This window comes from Dreissena polymorpha, chromosome 13 (assembly GCF_020536995.1).
Source record: "Dreissena polymorpha isolate Duluth1 chromosome 13, UMN_Dpol_1.0, whole genome shotgun sequence".
Taxonomy (NCBI): domain Eukaryota; kingdom Metazoa; phylum Mollusca; class Bivalvia; order Myida; family Dreissenidae; genus Dreissena; species Dreissena polymorpha.
The window spans coordinates 34,695,049-34,717,885 of NC_068367.1; the positions used below are offsets into that span (position 1 = coordinate 34,695,049).

Genomic DNA, 22,837 nt, shown 5'->3' on the forward strand with positions numbered 1-22,837 from the left:
TTAAACCCTTTTTCCGAGACGAGGCTCATCAAGTGAAATTATTTTGGTATGTGTGACAGTCACTGTATTACATTGAACACAACATGCTCCTGTTACAGGTTGCAGGTCCCACTTCATGTGATACCATCTCTGGAAGACGACACGCTCTGCTCATATTAAGAAGAATACCCGGGAAGACACTTTCAATGGTGGCGAGACACTTGGACTTCAATTGTGTTATGTGTTGATTTTCAAGTGCAGCTTCAGTTTAGTAACATTATGATTAACTGTACCGTTAAAGAGAACTATTCGCAATAGCATTTAAAAAACCAGCATCTTGTATTTTAAATTCACGGTTTCTTATACCTTCAGGATCATTTACTAGTATTTGTAGTTTATTTGTTCATAACTACTTCATAAATGTTGAAACTGTCTGACAATGTTATCAGATAATACATTTAAATATGAATTGCAAAACAGGTGCTCTATTTAAACATTTGTGTCAATTTCTAAGTTAGTTTGTATTTTGTCATTTAGCAAAAATCTTCCAAACTGGAATGCCAGCAAGGGCTTGCCTTGAACCTGTCCATGTGTTTGGGCAGATTCCAGCTAATGTTTTCAGGGTTTTCAGTTCTGTGCTCTTTAAATCATGATCTATTTATTTTTCTTGTATTTGAGCAATGTTTAAAGTGGCCAATCTTGTGCAAATAGATATAGAATTATATATCTTGTGCAAATAGATATAGAATTATATATATAGTGATATATTGAAGTGCTATGCAATGCATATTGGCCTGTTTTTTTACTGTATTTTTACCTTTTTTTGCCTCTAGGATTTTTACCCATACAATTTATTTACCATCTTGAAAAGATTCATTTCTACATAGTTAATTTTGTAAAAATAAGTTTCTTAATACATGTATATACTGTAATAAACTGTAATTGTAAATAACACGTTAACCATGGATAAAAGGCGTACAGAATTATTCGACTTGTGTTTTACTATTAACATTTAGTTTCAACTTGATACAAAATGTAAATTCCCAATTAATTTGTGTATGAAATTCAAAAAACCGTTTAGTTATGAAGAAAAACTGGTTTATCCCCAAAAACATTGTGTTATATATTATACATTAAACTCGTTGTACACTAGAGCTGGTTGTGTACTAGAGCTGGTTGTACACTAGGGCTGGTTGTACACTAGAGCTGGTTGTACACTAGAGCTGGTTGTGCACTAGAGCTGGTAGTGTACTAGAGCTGGTTGTACAAAAGAGTTGGTTGTGTGCTAGAGCTGGTTGTACACTAGAGCTGTTTGTGTACTAGAGCTAATTGTACACTAGAGCTGGCTGTACACTAGAGCTGGTTGTACACTAGAGCTGGTTGTGTACTAGAGCTGATTGTGTACTAGAGCTGATTGTACACGAGAGCTGGTTGTACACTAGAGCTGGTTGTGTACTAGAGATGGTTGTGTACTAGAGCTGATTGTACACTAGAGCTGGTTGTGTACTAGAGCTGGTTGTGTACTAGAGCTGATTGTGTACTTGAGCTGGTTGTACACTAGGGCTGGTTGTGTACTAGAGCTGGTTGTGTACTAGAGCTGGTTGTGTACTAGAGCTGGTTGTACACTAGAGCTGGTTGTGTACTAGAGCTGATTGTTCACTAGAGCTGATTGTACACTAGAGCTGGTTGTGTACTAGAGCTGATTGTACACTAGAGCTGACTGCACTAGAGCTTGTACACTAGAGCTTGTTGTACACTAGAGCTGGTTGTACACTAGAGCTGGTTGTACACTAGAGCTGGTTGTGTACTATAGCTGATTGTGTACTTGAGCTGGTTGTACACTAGAGCTGGTTGTACACTAGAGCTGGTTGTGTACTAGAGCTGGTTGCGTACTAGAGCTGGTTGTACACTAGAGCTGAATGAACACTAGAGCTTGTTGTGTACTAGAGCTGGTTGTGTACTAGAGCTGATTGTACACTAGAGCTGGTTGTGTACTAGAGCTGATTGTGTACTAGAGCTGGTTGTACACTTGGGCTGTTTGTGTACTAGAGCTGGTTGTGTACTAGAGCTGGTTGTGTACTAGAGCTGGTTTTGTACTAGAGCTGATTGTGTACTAGAGCTGGTTGTACACTAGGGCTGGTTGTACACTAGGGCTGGTTGTACACTAGAGCTGGTTGTACACTAGGGCTGGTTGTATACTTGAGCTGGTTGTACACAAGAGCTGGTTGTACACTAGGGCTGGTTGTGTACTAGAGCTCGTTGTGTACTAGTGCTGGTTGTACACTAGAGCTGGTTGTGTGCTAGAGCTGGTTGTGTGCTAGAGCTGGTTGTACACTAGAGCTGGTTGTACACTAGAGCTGTTTGTATACTAGAGCTGATTGTACACTAGAGCTGGCTGTACACTAGAGCTGGTTGTACACTAGAGCTGGTTGTACACTAGAGCTGGGTGTGTTCTAGAGCTGATTGTACACGAGAGCTGGTTGTACACTAGAGCTGGTTGTACACTAGAACTGGTTGAACACTAGAGCTGGTTGTGTACTAGAGCTGGTTGTGTACTAGAGCTGGTTGTGTACTAGAGCTGGTTGTGTACTAGAGCTGATTGTGTACTAGAGCTGATTGTACACGAGAGCTGGTTGTACACTAGAGCTGGTTGTGTACTAGAGATGGTTGTGTACTAGAGCTGATTGTACACTAGAGCTGGTTGTGTACTAGAGCTGGTTGTGTACTAGAGCTGATTGTGTACTTGAGCTGGTTGTACACTAGGGCTGGTTGTGTACTAGAGCTGGTTGTGTACTAGAGCTGGTTGTGTACTAGAGCTGGTTGTACACTAGAGCTGGTTGTGTACTAGAGCTGATTGTACACTAGAGCTGATTGTACACTAGAGCTGGTTGTGTACTAGAGCTGATTGTACACTAGAGCTGACTGCACTAGAGCTTGTACACTAGAGCTTGTTGTACACTAGAGCTGGTTGTACACTAGAGCTGGTTGTACACTAGAGCTGGTTGTGTACTATAGCTGATTGTGTACTTGAGCTGGTTGTACACTAGAGCTGGTTGTACACTAGAGCTGGTTGTGTACTAGAGCTGGTTGCGTACTAGAGCTGGTTGTACACTAGAGCTGAATGAACACTAGAGCTTGTTGTGTACTAGAGCTGGTTGTGTACTAGAGCTGATTGTACACTAGAGCTGGTTGTGTACTAGAGCTGATTGTGTACTAGAGCTGGTTGTACACTAGGGCTGTTTGTGTACTAGAGCTGGTTGTGTACTAGAGCTGGTTGTGTACTAGAGCTGGTTTTGTACTAGAGCTGATTGTGTACTAGAGCTGGTTGTACACTAGGGCTGGTTGTACACTAGAGCTGGTTGTACACTAGGGCTGGTTGTATACTTGAGCTGGTTGTACACAAGAGCTGGTTGTACACTAGGGCTGGTTGTGTACTAGAGCTCGTTGTGTACTAGTGCTGGTTGTACACTAGAGCTGGTTGTGTGCTAGAGCTGGTTGTGTGCTAGAGCTGGTTGTACACTAGAGCTGGTTGTACACTAGAGCTGTTTGTATACTAGAGCTGATTTTACACTAGAGCTGGCTGTACACTAGAGCTGGTTGTACACTAGAGCTGGTTGTACACTAGAGCTGGGTGTGTTCTAGAGCTGATTGTACACGAGAGCTGGTTGTACACTAGAGCTGGTTGTACACTAGAACTGGTTGAACACTAGAGCTGGTTGTGTACTAGAGCTGGTTGTGTACTAGAGCTGGTTGTGTACTAGAGCTGGTTGTGTACTAGAGCTGATTGTGTACTAGAGCTGGTTGTGTACTAGAGCTGATTGTACACTAGAGCTGATTGTACACTAGAGCTGGTTGTGTACTAGAGCTGATTGTACACTAGAGCTGACTGCACTAGAGCTTGTTGTACACTAGAGCTTGTTGTACACTAGAGCTGGTTGTACACTAGAGCTGGTTGTACACTAGAGCTGGTTGTGTACTATAGCTGGTTGCGTACTAGAGCTGGTTGTACACTAGAGCTGAATGTACACTAGAGCTGGTTGTGTACTAGAGATGGTTGTGTACTAGAGCTGATTGTACACTAGAGCTGGTTGTGTACTAGAGCTGGTTGTGTACTAGAGCTGATTGTGTACTAGAGCTGGTTGTACACTAGGGCTGTTTGTGTACTAGAGCTGGTTGTGTACTAGAGCTGGTTGTGTACTAGAGCTGATTGTGTACTAGAGCTGGTTGTACACTAGGGCTGGTTGTACACTAGAGCTGGTTGTACACTAGGGCTGGTTGTATACTTGAGCTGGTTGTACACTAGAGCTGGTTGTACACTAGGGCTGGTTGTGTACTAGAGCTCGTTGTGTACTAGAGCTCGTTGTGTACTAGAGCTGGTTGTGTACTAGAGCTGATTGTGTACCAAAGCTGGTTGTTCATTTCAATTGCATACATAATGGAAAGATCATGCAATAATCTTATTTATATGTGTAATACTATGCTTGCATTATGATTATATAAAAAACTACATATAACCATGTGAAATGTCTAACATGATCCAACTCCTAGAAAACCCAACATAATGAATTGTTGAAAAATGTATTCAATCGGCTTCCGGTCGGGCTGACTCAGATTCTACCTTGGGCTTTAAGCTCTGCAAAAAAACGGGGCATAATCAATGTGCGTGAATTGTCGTCCCAGCCTCCCAGGTTAGCATGTGCAGTTCGCATAGCCGAGTCAGGGACGATGCTTTCCGCCAGAACATAATTGTCGCTGAGAAGAGACTTTTTTTGTAACGAAACATACCATAAAAGCGAAAAGTGTCGTCCCTGATTGACCTGTGCACAAAACGCTCAATCCATAAACGGACTACACATGCTAATATGGTGCGACACTAAGAAACTAAATGACCGCGTCGTGCAAAAACCGGATCTTATGCCATATGCCACCAGCGTAGCTCCAGCCTAGCCTGCGCACCCGCTAATGACACCATGTATTTGCATTTTGAAGTGTATTAGGACCTTCCGCGCCCATGGCTGCGTTATGCAAGGACTCGGAGTGTGTTCATGTACACGTAATACACGTACACTGCTATCAATACCGATGGCTAGTATGTACAATATATCTAGTTATGGCTATTATTTACATTACATGTACAATATTCTATACACAGTGTAAATAGTATAATATTTATAAATATGTTATACGGTTTTAAAGTTAATCTAATGGCTTCGATCATTATTGACAATACTAATTTAACAAATGGTTTTATTGTGAAGTTTTTATTTGGTTTGTGCTGTACCGAATACGCAGGCAAGGAGCGATTTACGCTTAAATATGCTTCTACCGATGACGCCGATGTTGTCCCGAGGCCGAAGGCCGAAGACGGTAGTTCGCGAAGCGAACTTTCTGTGTCACCAGGTGGCCATTTTAGAGGGACCGTAGGTCCCGAGAGTATAAGATTCTATAATCCGCACTATCAAAGGCAAACCAGATCGATGGATTCAATCGTTCTAGATCCGGGCCTGTGTCAAGGATATCATTTTCTATCACAGCAACCACCTTCATATTGGATGATGTATTTCCAGGAATGACGACGGTATCGCTTCTCGGCCGTTTGGCTAAGATCAAAGTGTAGTATCTGTTCTTATCAGCTTAATATCTGATACGTTCCCCATTGGGGGACCTCGATATTAAACTGATTTTTGGACACAGATGAGATGTCAGGGGCTTGCTCCGCTCTCGTCACGGGTTGGCCCGGTATTGCAGTACCTCCGGGATCGGCCCACTTAACCAAAACCAATAATAAACCACTGAACGTTACAGGCAGCGCGCCGAGCGTTGAGTCAGGCAGGGACAGCTGGAACAGCGGTTTCCCCCGTACACGTGGTAATCCGCTTGCGGGCAGCCGACGAGACAAACACGCACCGTTGATTCGCTCGTGTGACCGACCGTTGTAGCAGGTAGGCACTCCTATCGCGTTCGTTCATAAGAAAATCACGTAACGAAATGTCGAGTGTTGTGTGAACGTTTTCTGCAGAAAATGTTTGGCAGTACAATAGAGAAATACGTTCTTCCGCGCCCGAGGCTGCGTACGGTAAGGATCCGGAGTGTGTTCCGGCATTCTTGTGTAATACACTGTTTTAGACTGTAGAACGTCGGAACGAAGTATTATCGCAAATTTGCTGGTTGGTTAAATCTGGAAGATGGTCAATTTCAGCGCGGTCTTGTGCAGTCTTGTCCGTTATAGCGCCAATAACCGAGCTCACATACGTACGTACGCCGGAAGCTCGGATTGAACCCGCCTTGGTGATGAGCGCGTATACTAACCACTGCGCTAACCAGACGGTCACTGTAAAGTAAGGTAAATGTGTACACTGACCCTATATGCATGCATTTTTTTTACAATCGCTGCACTACACGAATATAAACGGATATAAAGACTGACCAAAAACGACTGATTATCTCTCATAGCAACTGATCACGCCTTATTATGACTGAAAACGCCGCATAAGGACTGATCATGCCTCATAATAAATGACAACGCCTCATAACGACTGACCACGTACTATAGCGACTGACAGCGCCTAATAATGACTGACAACGTGTTATAGCGACTGACAACGCCTAATACTGGTTGACAACAAAGACTGACAGCGCCAAATAATGACTGACAACATTTTATAGCGACTGACAATGTCTAATAATGGCTAACCACGTATTATAGCGACTGACAATGCCTTATAAAGACTGACCACTTTTTATAGCGACTGACAACGCATAATAATGGCTGACATCGTGTCATAGCAATTGACAACTCTTAATAGTGGCTGAACACGTATTAAAGCGACTGACAACGCCTAATAATGGCTGACCACGTATTATAGCGATTGACAACGCCTTAAATTGGCTGACAACGTGTCAAAGCGACTGACGATAACGATTGACAACGTGTAAGAGCGACTGAAAACGCCTTATAATGGCTGACAACGTCTCACTATGAATGGCAACGCTTCATAACGACTGTCAACGCTAATAATTGCATTTTGAAATTTATGAGGTCCTTCCGCGCCCGAGGCTGCGTTATGTAAGGCCCCGGAGCGTGTCCCAGCATTCATTCGTAATTCACTGTATAGAGTGACGAAAGTTGGAACGAATTTTGAAGTATTTTCTGAAAGTTATTACTGAAAGATAGTCAATTTTGGCGTGGTCTTGTGCGGTGTGGGAAAACCCCGTTTTTGGGCAAAAACTCACTTGTCCGCTATGGCGACCACCTACAAAGCTAACATACGTACGTATACGTACGTACGCCGGAAGCTGGGATTGGACCCGCCTTGGTGGTGAGCGCGTATAGTAACCACTGAGCTAACTAATAATGGCTTTTAATGACTGAAAACCGCTTTATTATGACTTACCACACTTCAATTAGTAATTGGTAATAGTCGTTGATTTATTTTCAAACAAGGTTATGTTTTTAATGGTACGGACTATTGCTGTTTGATCCGGTAATGAATGCTATCAAACAGTTCTGCATTATCAAGACACGTATAAAATATAGTTAAGAAACATAAAGACCCGCGTCATGCAAAAATGCGTCTGTGATTGAACCCTGAGAAGCGCGTGTACCAATAACTGCGCTTAAAGGACATGCATATGCTTAGCCTTGTTTTCACAGAGCGAAGCTCGTTTTTTTTCTCTTTCAAATGCATGGTGCATTGAACTTAATTTATGATGGCATTTCGTGACAGGTAAGATATACCTATATCAGGGTCGTGTTATGGAAAAAACGTGCTTTATGCATATGCACAGTTTTAATGCACATGCAAATCTTGGCAACTGTATGCGGAGCTCAGCCTTAATAGTGACCAGTCAGGCAGCCTCAATCTGTATATACAATTTGGGGCTGCTTGGCTGGTCAAGATTATATAGGATGTCATTCTTACGCAGTAATCGCTTAGCTCCCGATTCCCTACAGGGCTCTCATAATGGAACGGCCAACGTGTAAGGCATTTTTCCTGTCATGTCTTTACATCAGAGTGTGCAATGCTAGTACTAGTATCAGGTAAAAGATGAATGTCTTATTCCGAACGTTGTAAAAACAAATATGTGTCGTGCAACTTTGAAGAAAATTGCCATAATGCTAGAGACCTCGTGGTTTCGGCAGTGACATTTCGACAAAAACACAATACTTCAATAAACGCGCCCCAAACGTTATCTTTCAACGAAGCCCCCAATGACAGCACAACTGTTGCAGAACAAGCATACAGTAAAAAAAACTCAAAAGGAAAGGGGCGATCGCGAAATGGCTTTTCGTACAAGAGAAAGAGACCTCTTGATAAATAGGCACTACTTTTCACAATCACCACGTGCTGAAGGAGATATATGTATGTATATATGTCTGTGTGTTTTACCAAAATTTACATACTAAACGCACCATACGCGCATGCCCAGACAATCGGCCTACGCTGCATGCCAATGGTGCAACTAGATTTCGCATTTTACTGCATATTGCATTTAACATACATTTACGCATTTTATGCACATTATGTCTCCTTTCAGTTACCAATAATTAAACAGGCAACACTAACTCATGTTGGAACTACTTTCCATAATTGCTTTCCTGTTATAGAAGTTTTCACCAGTACCTGTTTATTACTATTTTGTGGAGGTGAAATACACAGTGCACCGGTAATACCCACTTCCTGTAAAATCTAGGTCAGCTTATAGCGGCTTGAAAAAACACCACAAATATACTGTATGCTGAGTAAATTCGGTGAAATTTTCACTGAAAATGAAGAAAAGACACCCACCTACAGGATTGACACGCATATAAGATTTTATGAATAATAATACTGCTCTAAATGTTAATACACCGGTAATACCCTTCACCATGATATATTTGTTAATGCAGCATCACCATACTAAAACAATATCCCGGAAAGAGAAAAATAATGCATTGGAATATCAATCATACGTTCGTTTTGACAACTGACCACAGACATTATTCCATTTACGATGTGAATCTAAATGACGTTTTAGTGCAGATTCGTTCATACGACACAAAGACACTATTTTGTTTTACCGATCATTTCGGCTTACAGGGCTGTCCAATCATGTAAGCTATCGAATATAATATATATTTTTTGTAAACAACTGGTAGCATGATGAGTTGCAGATAGTTGGTCGGCTCAATTCAACAGTGAAAAATGCCCATAATATCACTTTAACTCAAACTTGACTAAAAGCGATCAGAAATTCCTACAGATATTTGAAACATCTTCTAAAATTAAGCGTTAACAGTTTACATGAGAGACGTTTCTCAACTAAAAGCAAACAACAGATGGCAATGATTCCCAGTCAGCTGGGAACAATGACTTAGTCGTGGATATCAGGTACAGTGTCACTATAATCAGATATGTTGGATCCCAGTTAAGTCTAGTATATTTACATTTGTTTGCCAACAAACTATTGCCAAGATTTCTATGTATAAATCTTAATTGCAAACTCCTCAGGCGCATAATAAGAGCACAAAACGTCTCCCACGTTTCTCACCACGGCCAATCAACTGACGAAGGCAAGCGCAAGCCACTCGTATTCTACTGGAGTCCTCACAACAAACATGTCTTTCCAATATCAGGAGCACACAGGAAATAATTTTAAACTAACTAACAACTGAGCACCTGCCGAGGCCGAAGGCCGAAGACGGTTATTCGCGAAGCGAAAATTCTGTGTCACCAGGTGGCCATTTTAGAGGGACCGTTGGTCCCGAGAGTTTAAGATTCTCTAATCCGCACTATCAAAGGCAAACCAGATCAATGGATTCAATCATTCCAGATCCGGGCCTGTGTCAAGCATGAATTTAGTAATCCGTATCTGGAAAACCTTTGTATAGTTTTCACCCCTCAACCAATAGGCACCAGCACAAACTCTTCTATTGAGAAGGAGTGCTGTATCAGAAGAAGAAAGGGTTTCCCAGACTCGCATACAGTTTATTTGCACAATCAGCAAATACATGCTGTAGGTCACACATACTAAGCAAACATAAAAAAAGACGATCATAGTGTTCGAAAAAATCATTAGCACAAACTCCCCTCGTAGTCGTACCCGCTATTCGGTATGTCGACAATAGCCCCTTTAACGTAGTACAACAACAACAAGCATGGCGGCGCCAATCATGAATATTCACGATTGCACAATGATTTTTTCACAAATTAGCAGTCAGACTAGCGTTGTATCAATGTATAACGCACACCAACTTGGAAAATTAACATATCGGGGCATACTTCTGCAAGGAATACTTGGTACGGTAACACAAAAATGTTAAAAATTCAAAAATCTGAGCCCAGGAAATGAGGATTTCCCAACGTCTTTTTTTTTTTCAAATTCAAAAGTTGACGAAAGCCCAGTAATTTGTTATTTCCTTGTATTTCTAGGTGATAAACTTACGGCAGATTCAAGTAACTTTCGAGGCATTTAGAGACATTTACCAGCAAGTTGGTACTTATCTGCTATACAAAATGCAGTGAGGATTCTCTTTAATATACCAAACAAATTTGTCATCAGACAGACTGACATTTTTTGTAACTGGACTAGTTAGCCCTTTGCATGCTGGGAAATTTGTCGTCTGCTAAAATGTTGTCTGCTGAATTTCTAAAATTAGCATTTTCTTAGATTTTTTTAAAAAGAATACTATCAGAATAGCAAACACTTTGGATCCAGATGAGACGCCATGTTCTGTGGCTGATTTTACAGGAACAATTAGTCTCTGCGTTCAAGTTCGGGGGACCAGCAGATATCACAGTCCAATGCAGGACGTATAATAAAAGCAGAACCCACTGTCAACAGCATCCTTAAGGTGAGAGCTTTACTTTTGTTTTCTTTGAATAACTATTTGAGTGAAAGCAGAATTCAGTTTTAATTAGCTTTTAAAGGCATGAGCTTAACATAAATGCATATTGTTTATTATCCCCCGCCAAAGATAGAGGGATATAGAAGTGGCTCTGCCCCTCCGTCCGTCTATCCGTGCGTCTGTCAGAAAACTTTTCATGGCTATATCTCAGAAACTAAAGAAGATATCAACATGAAACTTCATGGGTGTATAGATATCAATGAGGAGAAGTGCCATGCACATGAACCATAACCCTACACTTTCTAAGATATGCTACAAGGTTGCTGAAAACTTTAACAGCCAGTTAAGCTAACAGCTGTTATTCTTTGGATCAAATTATTTTTGTGACTTGATTATTAACCCTTTAATATATCTGTAAATTGTGTATGCTCAAATAATTATCTTTTCGGAGTCTGAGGTTAACAGCCTGTTAACAGTCAAGGTTGGGTGTTTTTTTTTAGCTCACCTGATTGCTCAGGTGAGCTTTTGTGACCGATCTTTGTCCGTCGTCCGTCCGTCCGTCAACATTAGTTCGTAAACACTCTAGAGGCCACATTTAGTGTCCGATCTTCATGAAACTTGGTCAGAAGATTCGTCCCAATGATATCTCGAGTTCATCACCGGGTCATGCTGGGTCAAAAACTAGGTCACTATGTCAATAAAAAAAGAAACAGCTTGTAAACACTGTAGAAGTCACATTTAATGCCCAATCTTCATGTAACTTTGTCTAAATGGCTGTCTTAATGATATGTTGGTTGAGTTCAAAAGTGGTTCCAGTCTGTTGAAAAACATGGCCGCCAGTGGGCGGGGCAGTTTTCTTACTGATATGGCTTTAGAGAAACCATGTTAACACTCTAGAAGTCACAATTTTTGCCCAATCATCATAAAAGTTAATCAAAACATTGGTTTTATTGATATGTCGGACGAGTTCGAAAATGGTCAAGATTGGTGAAAAAACCTGGCCGCCAGTGGGCAGGGCATTTTTCTCTATATGTATATAGTGAAAACATGTGAACACTCTAGAAGTCCCAATTTTTTTTCCAATTTTCATGAAATTTGGTCAGAACATTTGTTTCCTTGATACGAGAGTTGAGTTGGAAAATGGTTCTGGTCAGTTGAATAACATGTCTGCCGGGGGGGGGGGCAGTTTTCTTATATTTTTATAGTAAAAAAAAGCTTGTGAACACTCAAGAAGTCAAACTTTTTGCCCAATCATCATGAAACTTGGTGAAAAGATTGGTTTTATATATATCTTAGATGAGTTTGCAAATGGTCCCGATGGGTCAATAAACATGGCTGCCAGGGGGGTGGGGCAGTTTTCCTTATGTGACTATATAGAGAAACCTTGTGATCGAACACTATAGAAGTCACATATTTTGCCTAATCATCGTGAAACTTAGTTAATACATTGGTTTTATTGATTTCTTGGACAAGTTGGAAAATGGCTCAGATCGGTGAAACACACTTTTTAGGATTGGTCTTTGTCCGCTGTCCGTCCGTCCACATTTGGTTTGTTAACATTCTAGCATTAACATTTCTCAAGCATTTTTTATCAAATTGCTGAAAGATCTCAGTCAAGTTTGATGATGAGCAAAATCACATAATTAATGCCTTAGTTATTGCCCTTAGATTGTCAAAATTTTCATTATATTATACAAAATCCTTGTAAGCAAAGTTTAATGTTTGGTAAGGGGGGTCAACTCAAAATATAGGTCACCATTTCAAATCTTACAAAAACATAAACCCTCCCTACGCCAGAGTTTTGGTTCAATAATTATGAAACTTGACCAGGATGTTTGTCTGGTCAATATCTAGGTCAAGTTTGACATTAGGTAAAGATTGAATGAACCGACTCCTCTCAGGTGAGCGAACTAGGGCCAACTTGGCCCTCTTGTTTTCCTTTTAAATTTGGGTCCATTATCCGCCCCATTCCCAATTGAAAAAAGTGTATATTTTTCCCAAATGCAACCTAAAAATTCCGAATTGAAGGTTCCAAAAAGGTTCCAAAGAAAATAAATTCTAATTAGATCTCAACATTTAGTTAATCTGCTATCCAGCACTTTAAGTTTAGCCTTAGTCAATATAATATTGAAAACAATTTAATTCTCAACTTTGAAGCATTTGTTGGCAAAACAACAACAACACTTTACTTCCAAATTTTAGTCAAAACGTGGGGATTTTTCCTAATGCAAAGGGACCCGACATTTCCAAAATGGTCTAAAAAACACTGAATATGAAATAAAAGGCCTACTGAAACACTGGCATGTCACGAAAGAGCTTTTACCTCACATTTAACACTTTGCCCCATTAGATATGTGTTGTGACGCATTTTTAGTCCCTTAGAAAGTTACATTTAATTAAATACCTTTCTTACTAGATTCAAGTTTTAACCCATTTCCAACCCATAGTTACTGATGAGCAGCAAACATCATTAAACCTGAAAAGACTGCGAGTTACTCCGAGCTGTTCTGGTTTTATGCTGGTTGCAAAAGCCATTTTCACATGTCGTCCCATATTAGCATGGCTTGTTATTGCTTGTGCGGAAAGTGTCATCCCATATAAGTGTCGTCCCATATTAGTGTCGTCCCATATTAGTGTCGTCCCATATAAGCATGTGGAGTCAGGCTTATCAGAGACCGCTTTTTCCGCCTAAACTGGAATTTTCGCTTCTTTTTAACGAAAAATACCATTTAAGCGGAAAGTGTTGTTCCAAATAAGCTGGTGTGGACTGCTAAGGCAAACCTGGGGCGACACTCAACGCACATGAGTTAAGCCTAGTTTTTTTCCAGAATTAGGTTCAACTAGTCTCACATGAGTGATACTTTTTAATTAGACATATATTACCCCAAACTGCTTGACCATAATCTGTGCATTAAGCCCCATTTTCCCTCTCCAGACGCTTGAGGCAGATTACAGCAAGAATCAGGAGAGTTTACTGGGTGTATTGCAACACATGCTGTCTGGGAAAAGCTTTGAACTCATTCTAAATGCTGCGGCAGCTATTGGGAAACTGCAGATCTTCTTGGTGAAGCTTAAAAGGTACGTGTAAAGAAAATGTTAGATTAGTATTGACTTTGAATGTTACAATAAACCATTCTTAGTCAGTTATGATTTTTTTAATCACAATTTTATTATTTTGTTTAATTTTCAATGCCTTTTTGTATTTGTTAAAATTTCTGTTGTTGTTGTTGTGGGTTTTTTAAATATGAATTGTGTTTTCAAGGGAAATCAAATATTCAAATCATATTTTTGGATTTGAAAATTCACCCATTTTTTTAATATTAGGAAATTTGAATATTATTTCCCTTCTCTAGTTATTTAGTTACTATGCTAATAATACTTTTTAGTTAAAACATACTAATTTTAGCTCGATTGCATTAACAGCTTTAGGGTTATTTAAATGCCCTCTAGTCCATTGCCTGGGTAGAACCAGTACTGGGTGTCTATGAAGGAGATTGCCACATAACCCTTCACTTTTCGGTCGCTAGATAGACCTGTTACATATTTTTTGAGATTGATTTAGTTTGCAAAGCAGAGTTCAGGTCACACAAATATAATAATTTTGTATTTAAATATTCACCCAGTTTTTTAATATTTGGACATTTGAATATTTCTTTCCCTTGTTACTTAGTTGCTTTGCTGTATCCTTTCAGATTCCATGATAGTTACTATGCTAGTACATGTTCTTACAGATTCCATGAGAGTTACTATGCTAGTACATGTTCTTACAGATTCAATGAGAGTTACTATGCTAGTACATGTTTTTATAGATTCAATGAAAGTTACTATGCTAGTACATGTTCTTACAGATTCAATGATAGTTACTATGCTAGTACATGTTCTTACAGATTCAATGATAGTTACTATGCTTGTACATATTCTTACAGATTCAATGAGTGTTACTATGCTAGTACATGTTCTTATAGATTCAATGAGAGTAACTATGCTTGAACATGTTCTTAGAGATTCAATGAGAGTTACTATGCTAGTACATGTTCTTACAGATTCCATGATAGTTACTATGCTAGTACATGTGCTTACAGATTCAATGAGAGTTACTATGCTAGTACATGTTCTTACAGATTCAATGAGAGTTACTATGCTAGTACATGTTCTTACAGATTCAATGAGAGTTACTATGCTAGTACATGTTCTTACAGATTCCATGAGAGTTACTATGCTAGTACATGTTCTTACAGATTCAATGAGAGTTACTATGCTAGTACATATTTTTATAGATTCAATGAGAGTAACTATGCTTGTACATGTTCTTACAGATTCAATGATAGTTACTATGCTAGTACATGTTCTTACAGATTCAATGAGTGTTACTATGCTAGTACATGTTCTTACAGATTCCATGAGAGATACTATGCTTGTACATGTTCTTAGAGATTCAATGAGAGTTACTATGCTAGTACATGTTCTTACAGATTCAATGAGAGTTACTATGCTAGTACATGTTCTTACAGATTCAATGAGAGTAACTATGCTTGTACATGTTCTTACAGATTCAATGAGAGTAACTATGCTTGAACATGTTCTTACAGATTCAATGATAGTTACTATGCTAGTACATGTTCTTACAGATTCAATGAGTTTGCCAAGCAGAGTTCCGGTGAGAGTGGCAAGGCATCCCAGACTCGAGCTCTACTGTTTGACATCAGCTTCTTAATGCTGGCACACATCACACAGATCTACGGCTCAGAGGTCAGCATTCACATTAATGATTTATTTTTTTAAATTAATTGTTAACCCTTAATGCATCTGAAGGGTGCTATGGGATAACTGGGCTTAATGCATGTGTCCACAGGCTTATCAGGGACCACACTTTCCGACCACGCTGTATTTTCTTTTAGAAGAGACCTCCTTTCAAAGAAAAATTCCATGATTGAAAGCCGAAAGTGTTTTGTCCCTCATAAGCCTGTCACACATGTATTTAGCCCAGTTTTCATTACACAGATCTATGGCTCAGAGGTACAGCATTCAAATGTGCCTCATTCTTCAATAACTAGGCCCCATGACTGTTTACCAAGTGTAGTGTTGCCCAGACTGTAGCTCAGAGGTACAGCATTCAAATGTGCCTCATTCTTCAAAAACTAGGCCCCATGACTGTTTATAAAGTGTTGCCCATACTGTAGCTCAGAGGTACGGCATTCAAATGTGCCTCATTCTTCAAACACTTGGCCCCATGACTGTTTACCAAGTGTTGCCCATACTACGGCTCAGAGGTACGGCATTCAAATGTGCCTCAGTCTGGGAAAACTAGGCCCCATGACTGTTTATAAAGTGTTGCCCAGACTGTAGCTCAGAGATACTGCATTCAAATGTGCCTCATTCTTCAAACACTTGGCCCCATGACTGTTTACCAAGTGTTGCCCATACTACGGCTCAGAGATACTGCATTCAAATGTGCCTCATTCTTCAAACACTTGGCCCCATGACTGTTTACCAAGTGTTGCCCAGACTGTAGCTCAGAGATACTGCATTCAAATGTGCCTCATTCTTCAAACACTTGGCCCCATGACTGTTTACCAAGTGTTGCCCAGACTGTTGCTCAGAGATACTGCATTCAAATGTGCCTCATTCTTCAATAACTAGGCCCCATGACTGTTTACCAAGTGTAGTGTTGCCCAGACTGTAGCTCAGAGGTACGGCATTCAAATGTGCCTCATTCTTCAAAAACTAGGCCCCATGACTGTTTACCAAGTGTTGCCCATACTGTAGCTCAGAGGTACGGCATTCAAATGTGCCTCATTCTTCAAAAACTAGGCCCCATGACTGTTTACCAAGTGTTGCCCAGACTGTAGCTCAAAGGTACGGCATTCAAATGTGTCTCAGTCTGGGAAAACTAGGCCCCATGACTGTTTACCAAGTGTTGCCCATACTATGGCTCAGAGGTACAGCATTCAAATTCTGTATAGTGTTTAGCTGCTATACATCATAGCTGTGTGCAAACTGCACAGGCTAATCTGGGGCAACAATTTACCCAAATGCATTAAGCCCCCTTTTCCCATAGTGAGGCTTATTATTTCTGAAACAAACCTCCAACGTTAGAGATGACACTTTAAATGCATTAAGCCCCCTTTTCCCATAGCGAGGCTTATTATTTCTGAAACAAACCTCCAACGTTAGGGATGACACTTTCAGCCTACACTGCATTTTCGTTTAGAAGAGACCTCCTTTCAACGAAAAATTCCATAAAATTGGAAACTGTTTTGTCGCTGATAGGCTGTGCAGACTGATAAATAAGCCTCGCTGTGGGAAAAGGGAGCTTATTTCTAAAACAAACTTCAAACATCATTTGGTTCCATCGCCAGCTCATCACAGGCTGTTCCGAGTGCCAGGACACATTCTTCACCCAGTGGGTGACCCGCTGTCTGCCGGAGGATGGGAAATACAAGTCCGTGGACATCGGCATGCCCGTGGAGCCTTCCAAGGTGGACTTCCTGCTGAGCGCCCTCACGTCAGGGTCTGATATAGCTCAGGGGTAAGAAGGGGGAATATTCACCCTTTCCCACTTAGATACGTGTTTAAACCTTTACCACTTAGATACGTGTTTAACCCTTTACCACTAAGATATGTATTTAACCCTTTACCTTCTAGATATGTATTTAATGGGAGTGTTACACATTTGAACTTGTTTTAAAACCTGGACTTCATACATGTGCTTGAAGTGTCTTCCCAGATTAGCCTTTGCAGTCCGCACAGGCTTATCAGGGGTGAAACTTTTTGTTGTTTTTATGGATTTTTTTGTTTTATGGATTTTTGTTAAAAGAGACTTCTTTTAACCTTTCCCACTTAGATTCGTATTTTTATGCATTTGTAGTCCCTAAGAAAGTTAAATATAATTAAAGACCTTTTTTTATAAGATTCAAGTTTTAAAGGCATCTACCCTTTGGGTACTGATGAGCAGCACACAGCATAAAACCTGACCAGACTGCGAGTTAATCGCAAGGTGTTCTGGTTGTACATGTATATAGTTTGCACATAGCCATGTTCACTTTGCTTCTGAGTAGGAAAGGGTTAATGGAAGTGTTACACATTTGAACTTGTTCTGGAAACCTGGACTTCATACATGTGCTTTAAGTGTGGTCCCATGGCAGTGTTACACATTTGAACTTGTTCTGGAAACCTGGACTTCATATGCTTTAAGTGTGGTCCCATGGCAGTGTTACACATTTGAACTTGTTCTGGAAACCTGGACTTCATACATGTGCTTTAAGTGTGGTCCCATGGCAGTGTTACACATTTGAACTTGTTCTGGATACCTGGACTTCATACATGTGCTTTAAGTGTGGTCCCATGGCAGTGTTACACATTTGAGCTTGTTCTGGAAACCTGGGCTTCATACATGTGCTTTAAGTGTGGTCCCATGGCAGTGTAACACATTTGAACTTGTTCTGGAAACCTGGACTTTATACATGTGCTTTAAGTGTGGTCCCATGACAGTGTTACACATTTGAACTTGTTCTGGAAACCTGGACTTTATACATGTGCTTGAAGTGTGGTCCCAGATTAGCACAGGCTAATCAGGATTCAGGCTTTTCGCTTTTATGGAACTTTTTGTTTTATCTTGAACGTCATTTTACGCACATGCATTAAGCCCTGTTTTTTCCAGATCGCGGCTCATTTTAAATTGTATTTTCAGGCCGCCAAAGTGGCACGAGATCTGCACAAACACTCCATACGCTATACAGGAAGTGTTGTTTGCCTGGGAACACGGTTCAATATCTTCAGATAACATCAAGGTAAGGCAAGATTTCATTTGTTATATGCAGCCAGATGTCATTTGTTATATGCAGCCAGAATTCTTTTGTTATACGTAGCCAGATGTCATTTGTTACACGCAGCCGTATGTGATTTGTTATATGCAGCCATATGTCATTTGTTATATGCATCAAAATTTCATTTGTTATACGCAGCCAGAATTAATTTGTTATACATAGTCTTTTTGTTGTGAGACCTTACCAGTTAGTTGATAACATGAAGGTGAAACTTTTGTCAAAGCCGATGCAGCCTTCATGTGCACTTTGGTCTATGTAACGACTACATGAGCCTTGTTCTGAAACAAATGGGCGTAATGTTTGTGCCGAAAGTTGTGTCCCAGATTAGCCTGTGTGGACTAATCTATAGCCTGTGTGGACTAATATATAGCCTGTTTGGACTAATCTATAGCCTGTGTGGACTAATCTATAGCCTGTGTGGACTAATCTATAGCCTGTGTGGACTAATCTATAGCCTGTGTGGACTAATCTATAGCCTGTGTGGACTAATCTATGTCGTTTTCCGCTGTTATGGAACTTTTCCTTTAAAGAAAGTCTCTTCTTAAAGAAAATCCATTCTTGGCAGAAAGTGTTGTCCCTAATGAGCCTGTGCAGGTGAAACTTTACGCACTTGCATTAATTCAAGTTTTTCCAGAATGAGCGTCTTGAAATCTATTAACATGAAATTTTAATGGTAGATATGGGAACTAAACTGCACACAAAGTTTTACTACTCAGGGAAAGATCTGGGATCACAAAATGTATAGGGTGCTGCTTTAAAGATAAGGACAGGGTGAAAAGCGTAGCAAGCCTAGTCACTTATCTTATACATTTAATATCAATATAGGGAATTTTTTAATCCAACACTTGTATTTAAGGTATTAAAGCATAGTATAGCCATTTACTATTGAGTATTTTGCAAAATTTGAATTAAAAGTCAACAGATTTTTATATACCATTCAAACAGACAGTGTATTCCCTGATTAGGCATGCATCAAGCCCCTGTCCATACTCCTTGTCAGCTCCTAGATCTGGGAAAATGGGGTTTAATGCATGTGCATTAAGTGTCGTCCCAGATCAGGAAAGACACTGTCTGCCTTAACTGGATTTTCGCTAAGAAGAGACTTTTTCTGTATGAAATATTCCATTAAAGTGTGGTATCTGATTAGCCTTTGTGCACTTAACAGGCTAATCCTGAACAACACTTTATGCACATGCATTAAGCCCCATTTTCCCATACCAAGACTCATAAAAAAATCATGAAAATTATGAACATATGGCAATAAAAAATGGGCAATATTTCATAAACAAAAATATAAGCCAGCATTTAAAAATTGTTCTCAATGTCTCAGATGATATTGAACTACATCAAGACTCGCATGTTGAGTCTGCCGGTGTGCATCGTGGCCTGGCTGTGCAGCTACATCAACATGCTCAGTGAGGAGGCCCGCACCAAGCCCCTGTCCATACTCCAGCAGCTGATCCAGCCCCTACAGGGGGACTCCCTACCGCAGTACTACTCTGAGAGGTTTGTGAACTTAAGCCTCTATTGATAAGGAATATTATTTAAATTGATCAGGTTGTTTTACATTTAGAACATTTTGTTACTGACTCACTACCACTGTTCTACGCTGAGACGTTGGTGTACAGAGTCATTTTGGAAAAACTGGGCTTAATGCATGTGCGTAGCGTCCTCCGTCAGTCTGTCTGTCAGTCTGTCACACTTTTGGTGTCCGCTCTCTAATTCAAATAGTTTTCATCCAATCTTTACCAAACTTGATCAGAAATTGTATCTAGACAATATCTAGGTCAAGTTCGAATATGGGTCATGCCAGGTCAAAAACTAGGTCACGGGTCACTTAGTGCATTTCAAGATTTAAGCTTGGTGTCCGCTCTCTAATTGAAGTAGTTTTCATCGGATCTTTACCAAACTTGGTCAGAAGTTGTATCAAGACAATATCTAGGTCAAGTTCGAATATGGGTCATGCCGGGTCAAAAACTAGGTCATGGGGTCACTTAGTGCATTTCAAGGATTTAGCATGGTGTCCGCTCTCTAGTTTATGTGGCTTTCTGATTTATTTTGATATTCTAAGACATTTTATGCCCCTGAAGGGAGGGCATATAGTGATCGGACTGTCCGTCACACTTTGCGTTTAGATTTCGAAAAAATGCTCATTACTTCTATGTCACTTCAGATAGCAATTTCATATTTGGCATTCATGTGTATATGAACAAGGCCTTTCCATACGCACACAAATTTTGACCCCTGTGACCTTGAACTTAGGGTCCGCGTTTAGGTTTCAAAATCTGCGTTTAGGTTTCGAAAAAAGCTCATAACTTCTACCAAGCGTTTATAGGGGGCATTAGTCATCCTATGGTGACATCTCTTGTTGTTTGTAGGAAGTCTCTTCAAAACCAAATTCCAGTTTTAAGCACAAAGTGTTGATCCTGATTAGCATGTGATTACACTGCACAGGCTAATCTAGGAAACACTACACACATGCATTAAGCCTAGTTTTTCCAAATCGAAGATCAATTTATCTTGACTATGCAAATTGTGTAGCAAATGTTGATGTCACAAAGAGCCCGAGTCTTGCCTGCACGATCATACCGAGTCTCTATGAGAGCGGTGTTTTGCGAAAATGGGTTTTAAGCTTTATGTACACCAGAATAGTGCCATCCATGGGGTTTGTTGTCACCAAACAATTCTTAGGCTGAAGATTAAGAGTGAAGGATACTTGTTAAATTGTATTATTTCAAGAATTGCTGCAATTTTGAGTCGAACTTTCAACCACCGATAAATACATCATTCTTCGTTAAGAACATTTTGTTACTGACATAATCACCAGTGGAAGTTTGCAAATACTCAAATGCTGGTTCTGAGTCTTTTCTTTATTATTAACTCTAAGAACGGGTTGGTGAATACTAACCCAATTCTCTTTGTGAGCCGCATCGAGGGAAAATGAGTCTTATGCCATTTGGGTTGCCTGCATTGAAGTCAAGCAAGGTCCCTGGTCTCATAAGTCCTGACCAGACTGCAAATATGGCATAATATTCATTTTTGCATTACACGGGTAATGAATCCCTTTGCGATTTATATTAATGAGTCAATACATTTACTGAACCATATAGCATTTTGTGTGAACATATTTTACTGTATTGGATTTAGTTAGTTATTTTTTCAAAAATTTCAGATAAAGTCTTTTTTGCAGAAAAAAATTATTTGCATATCCTCTTTTATGTAGTCTCCAATTCTGAGTCTAGTGAGTTTCAGATCCTATGATGTACATCTACTTGTTCAGAAAATGACTCATTAAGAGTGTATCTTATTTTGCAAATAATTGGGAAAATAATCCATTATAGATATTTTATAAAAAATAATCCATTCCGATTCCAGTTCTGAAAATGGTCTATATCAGATCCTATTGCATGTACTTTATTTTTGAAAATATGATGCCATTTTCGATCATGTCTTATTTAGCCAATTGTTCAGAAAATGATCCATCTGAGATCCTATTCTGTACAAACAATTGTGCAGAAATCCTTTTCAGATCCTATTTGAAAGATCATTGTTTAAAAAATGGTCTATTTCAGATCATATTCTATTCTATCAGTTGCTCAAAAATGGTCCATTTTAGATTATATTCAATCAAAAGGTTATATAAATTTCCATTTCAATTACTATTTAATGCAGCCAATTGTTCAGAAATGATCAATTTAAGATCCTATCTAATGCAGCCAATTGTTCAGAAAATAATCCATTTCAGATCCTATCTGATGCAACCAATTGTTCAGAGAATGATTAATTTCAGATCCTATCTAATGCAGCCAATTGTTCAGAAAATGATCCACGATATACTGCCCCCTGCCAGTAGGCGTCCCATCCCACAGTATGTGCCTGCAAACAGCTTGCCAGGTGATTTGTAATTCTATCCAATCTTATGAATAACCACAATCTTGCAATGAGAAGATGTACATTCATCCCATCATCTTACAAAGATTTACTTAAAGTCACATAAATACTGAAAATCAATGATAATTTTGCAAAATATTTTGTAAAATAAAGTTAACTGATCAAAATTCAGTGATCCTTATAGCATAATTTCAACGCTTGATGTGGTATGGTAACATAGATTAAATGCAATACTAAAAGCTCGTTTTTATCTTTTGTCCCCTACTGGTGAAACACCACCATTTTCAGCAATATTTCTAGTCTATTTGTTGCC

General features: G+C 39.7%; 1 protein-coding gene and 1 non-coding gene across 3 annotated transcripts in view; both read left to right on the forward strand.

The window, feature by feature from the left end:
* The window catches only part of LOC127856554 (mediator of RNA polymerase II transcription subunit 24-like), a 66,002-nt gene that overhangs the window by 32,862 nt on the left and 10,303 nt on the right, over positions 1-22,837 (forward strand). The window contains exons 1-7 of one of the 2 annotated variants that reach the window (XM_052392846.1): positions 10,664-10,813; positions 13,743-13,885; positions 15,436-15,556; positions 17,167-17,336; positions 18,498-18,597; positions 19,964-20,139; positions 22,424-22,527. In XM_052392846.1, coding sequence (XP_052248806.1) covers positions 13,800-13,885; positions 15,436-15,556; positions 17,167-17,336; positions 18,498-18,597; positions 19,964-20,139; positions 22,424-22,527 — 757 coding nt within the window. In that variant the 5' untranslated portion in view covers positions 10,664-10,813; positions 13,743-13,799. Of the gene's footprint in view, positions 1-10,663; positions 10,814-13,742; positions 13,886-15,435; positions 15,557-17,166; positions 17,337-18,497; positions 18,598-19,963; positions 20,140-22,423; positions 22,528-22,837 lie in introns of those variants that run through there. The other variant, XM_052392847.1, reaches the window with a different exon arrangement.
* Positions 5,560-5,752, forward strand: LOC127856684 (U2 spliceosomal RNA). Its single transcript, XR_008038192.1, has one exon. It is a non-coding gene; the product is annotated as a U2 spliceosomal RNA (small nuclear RNA).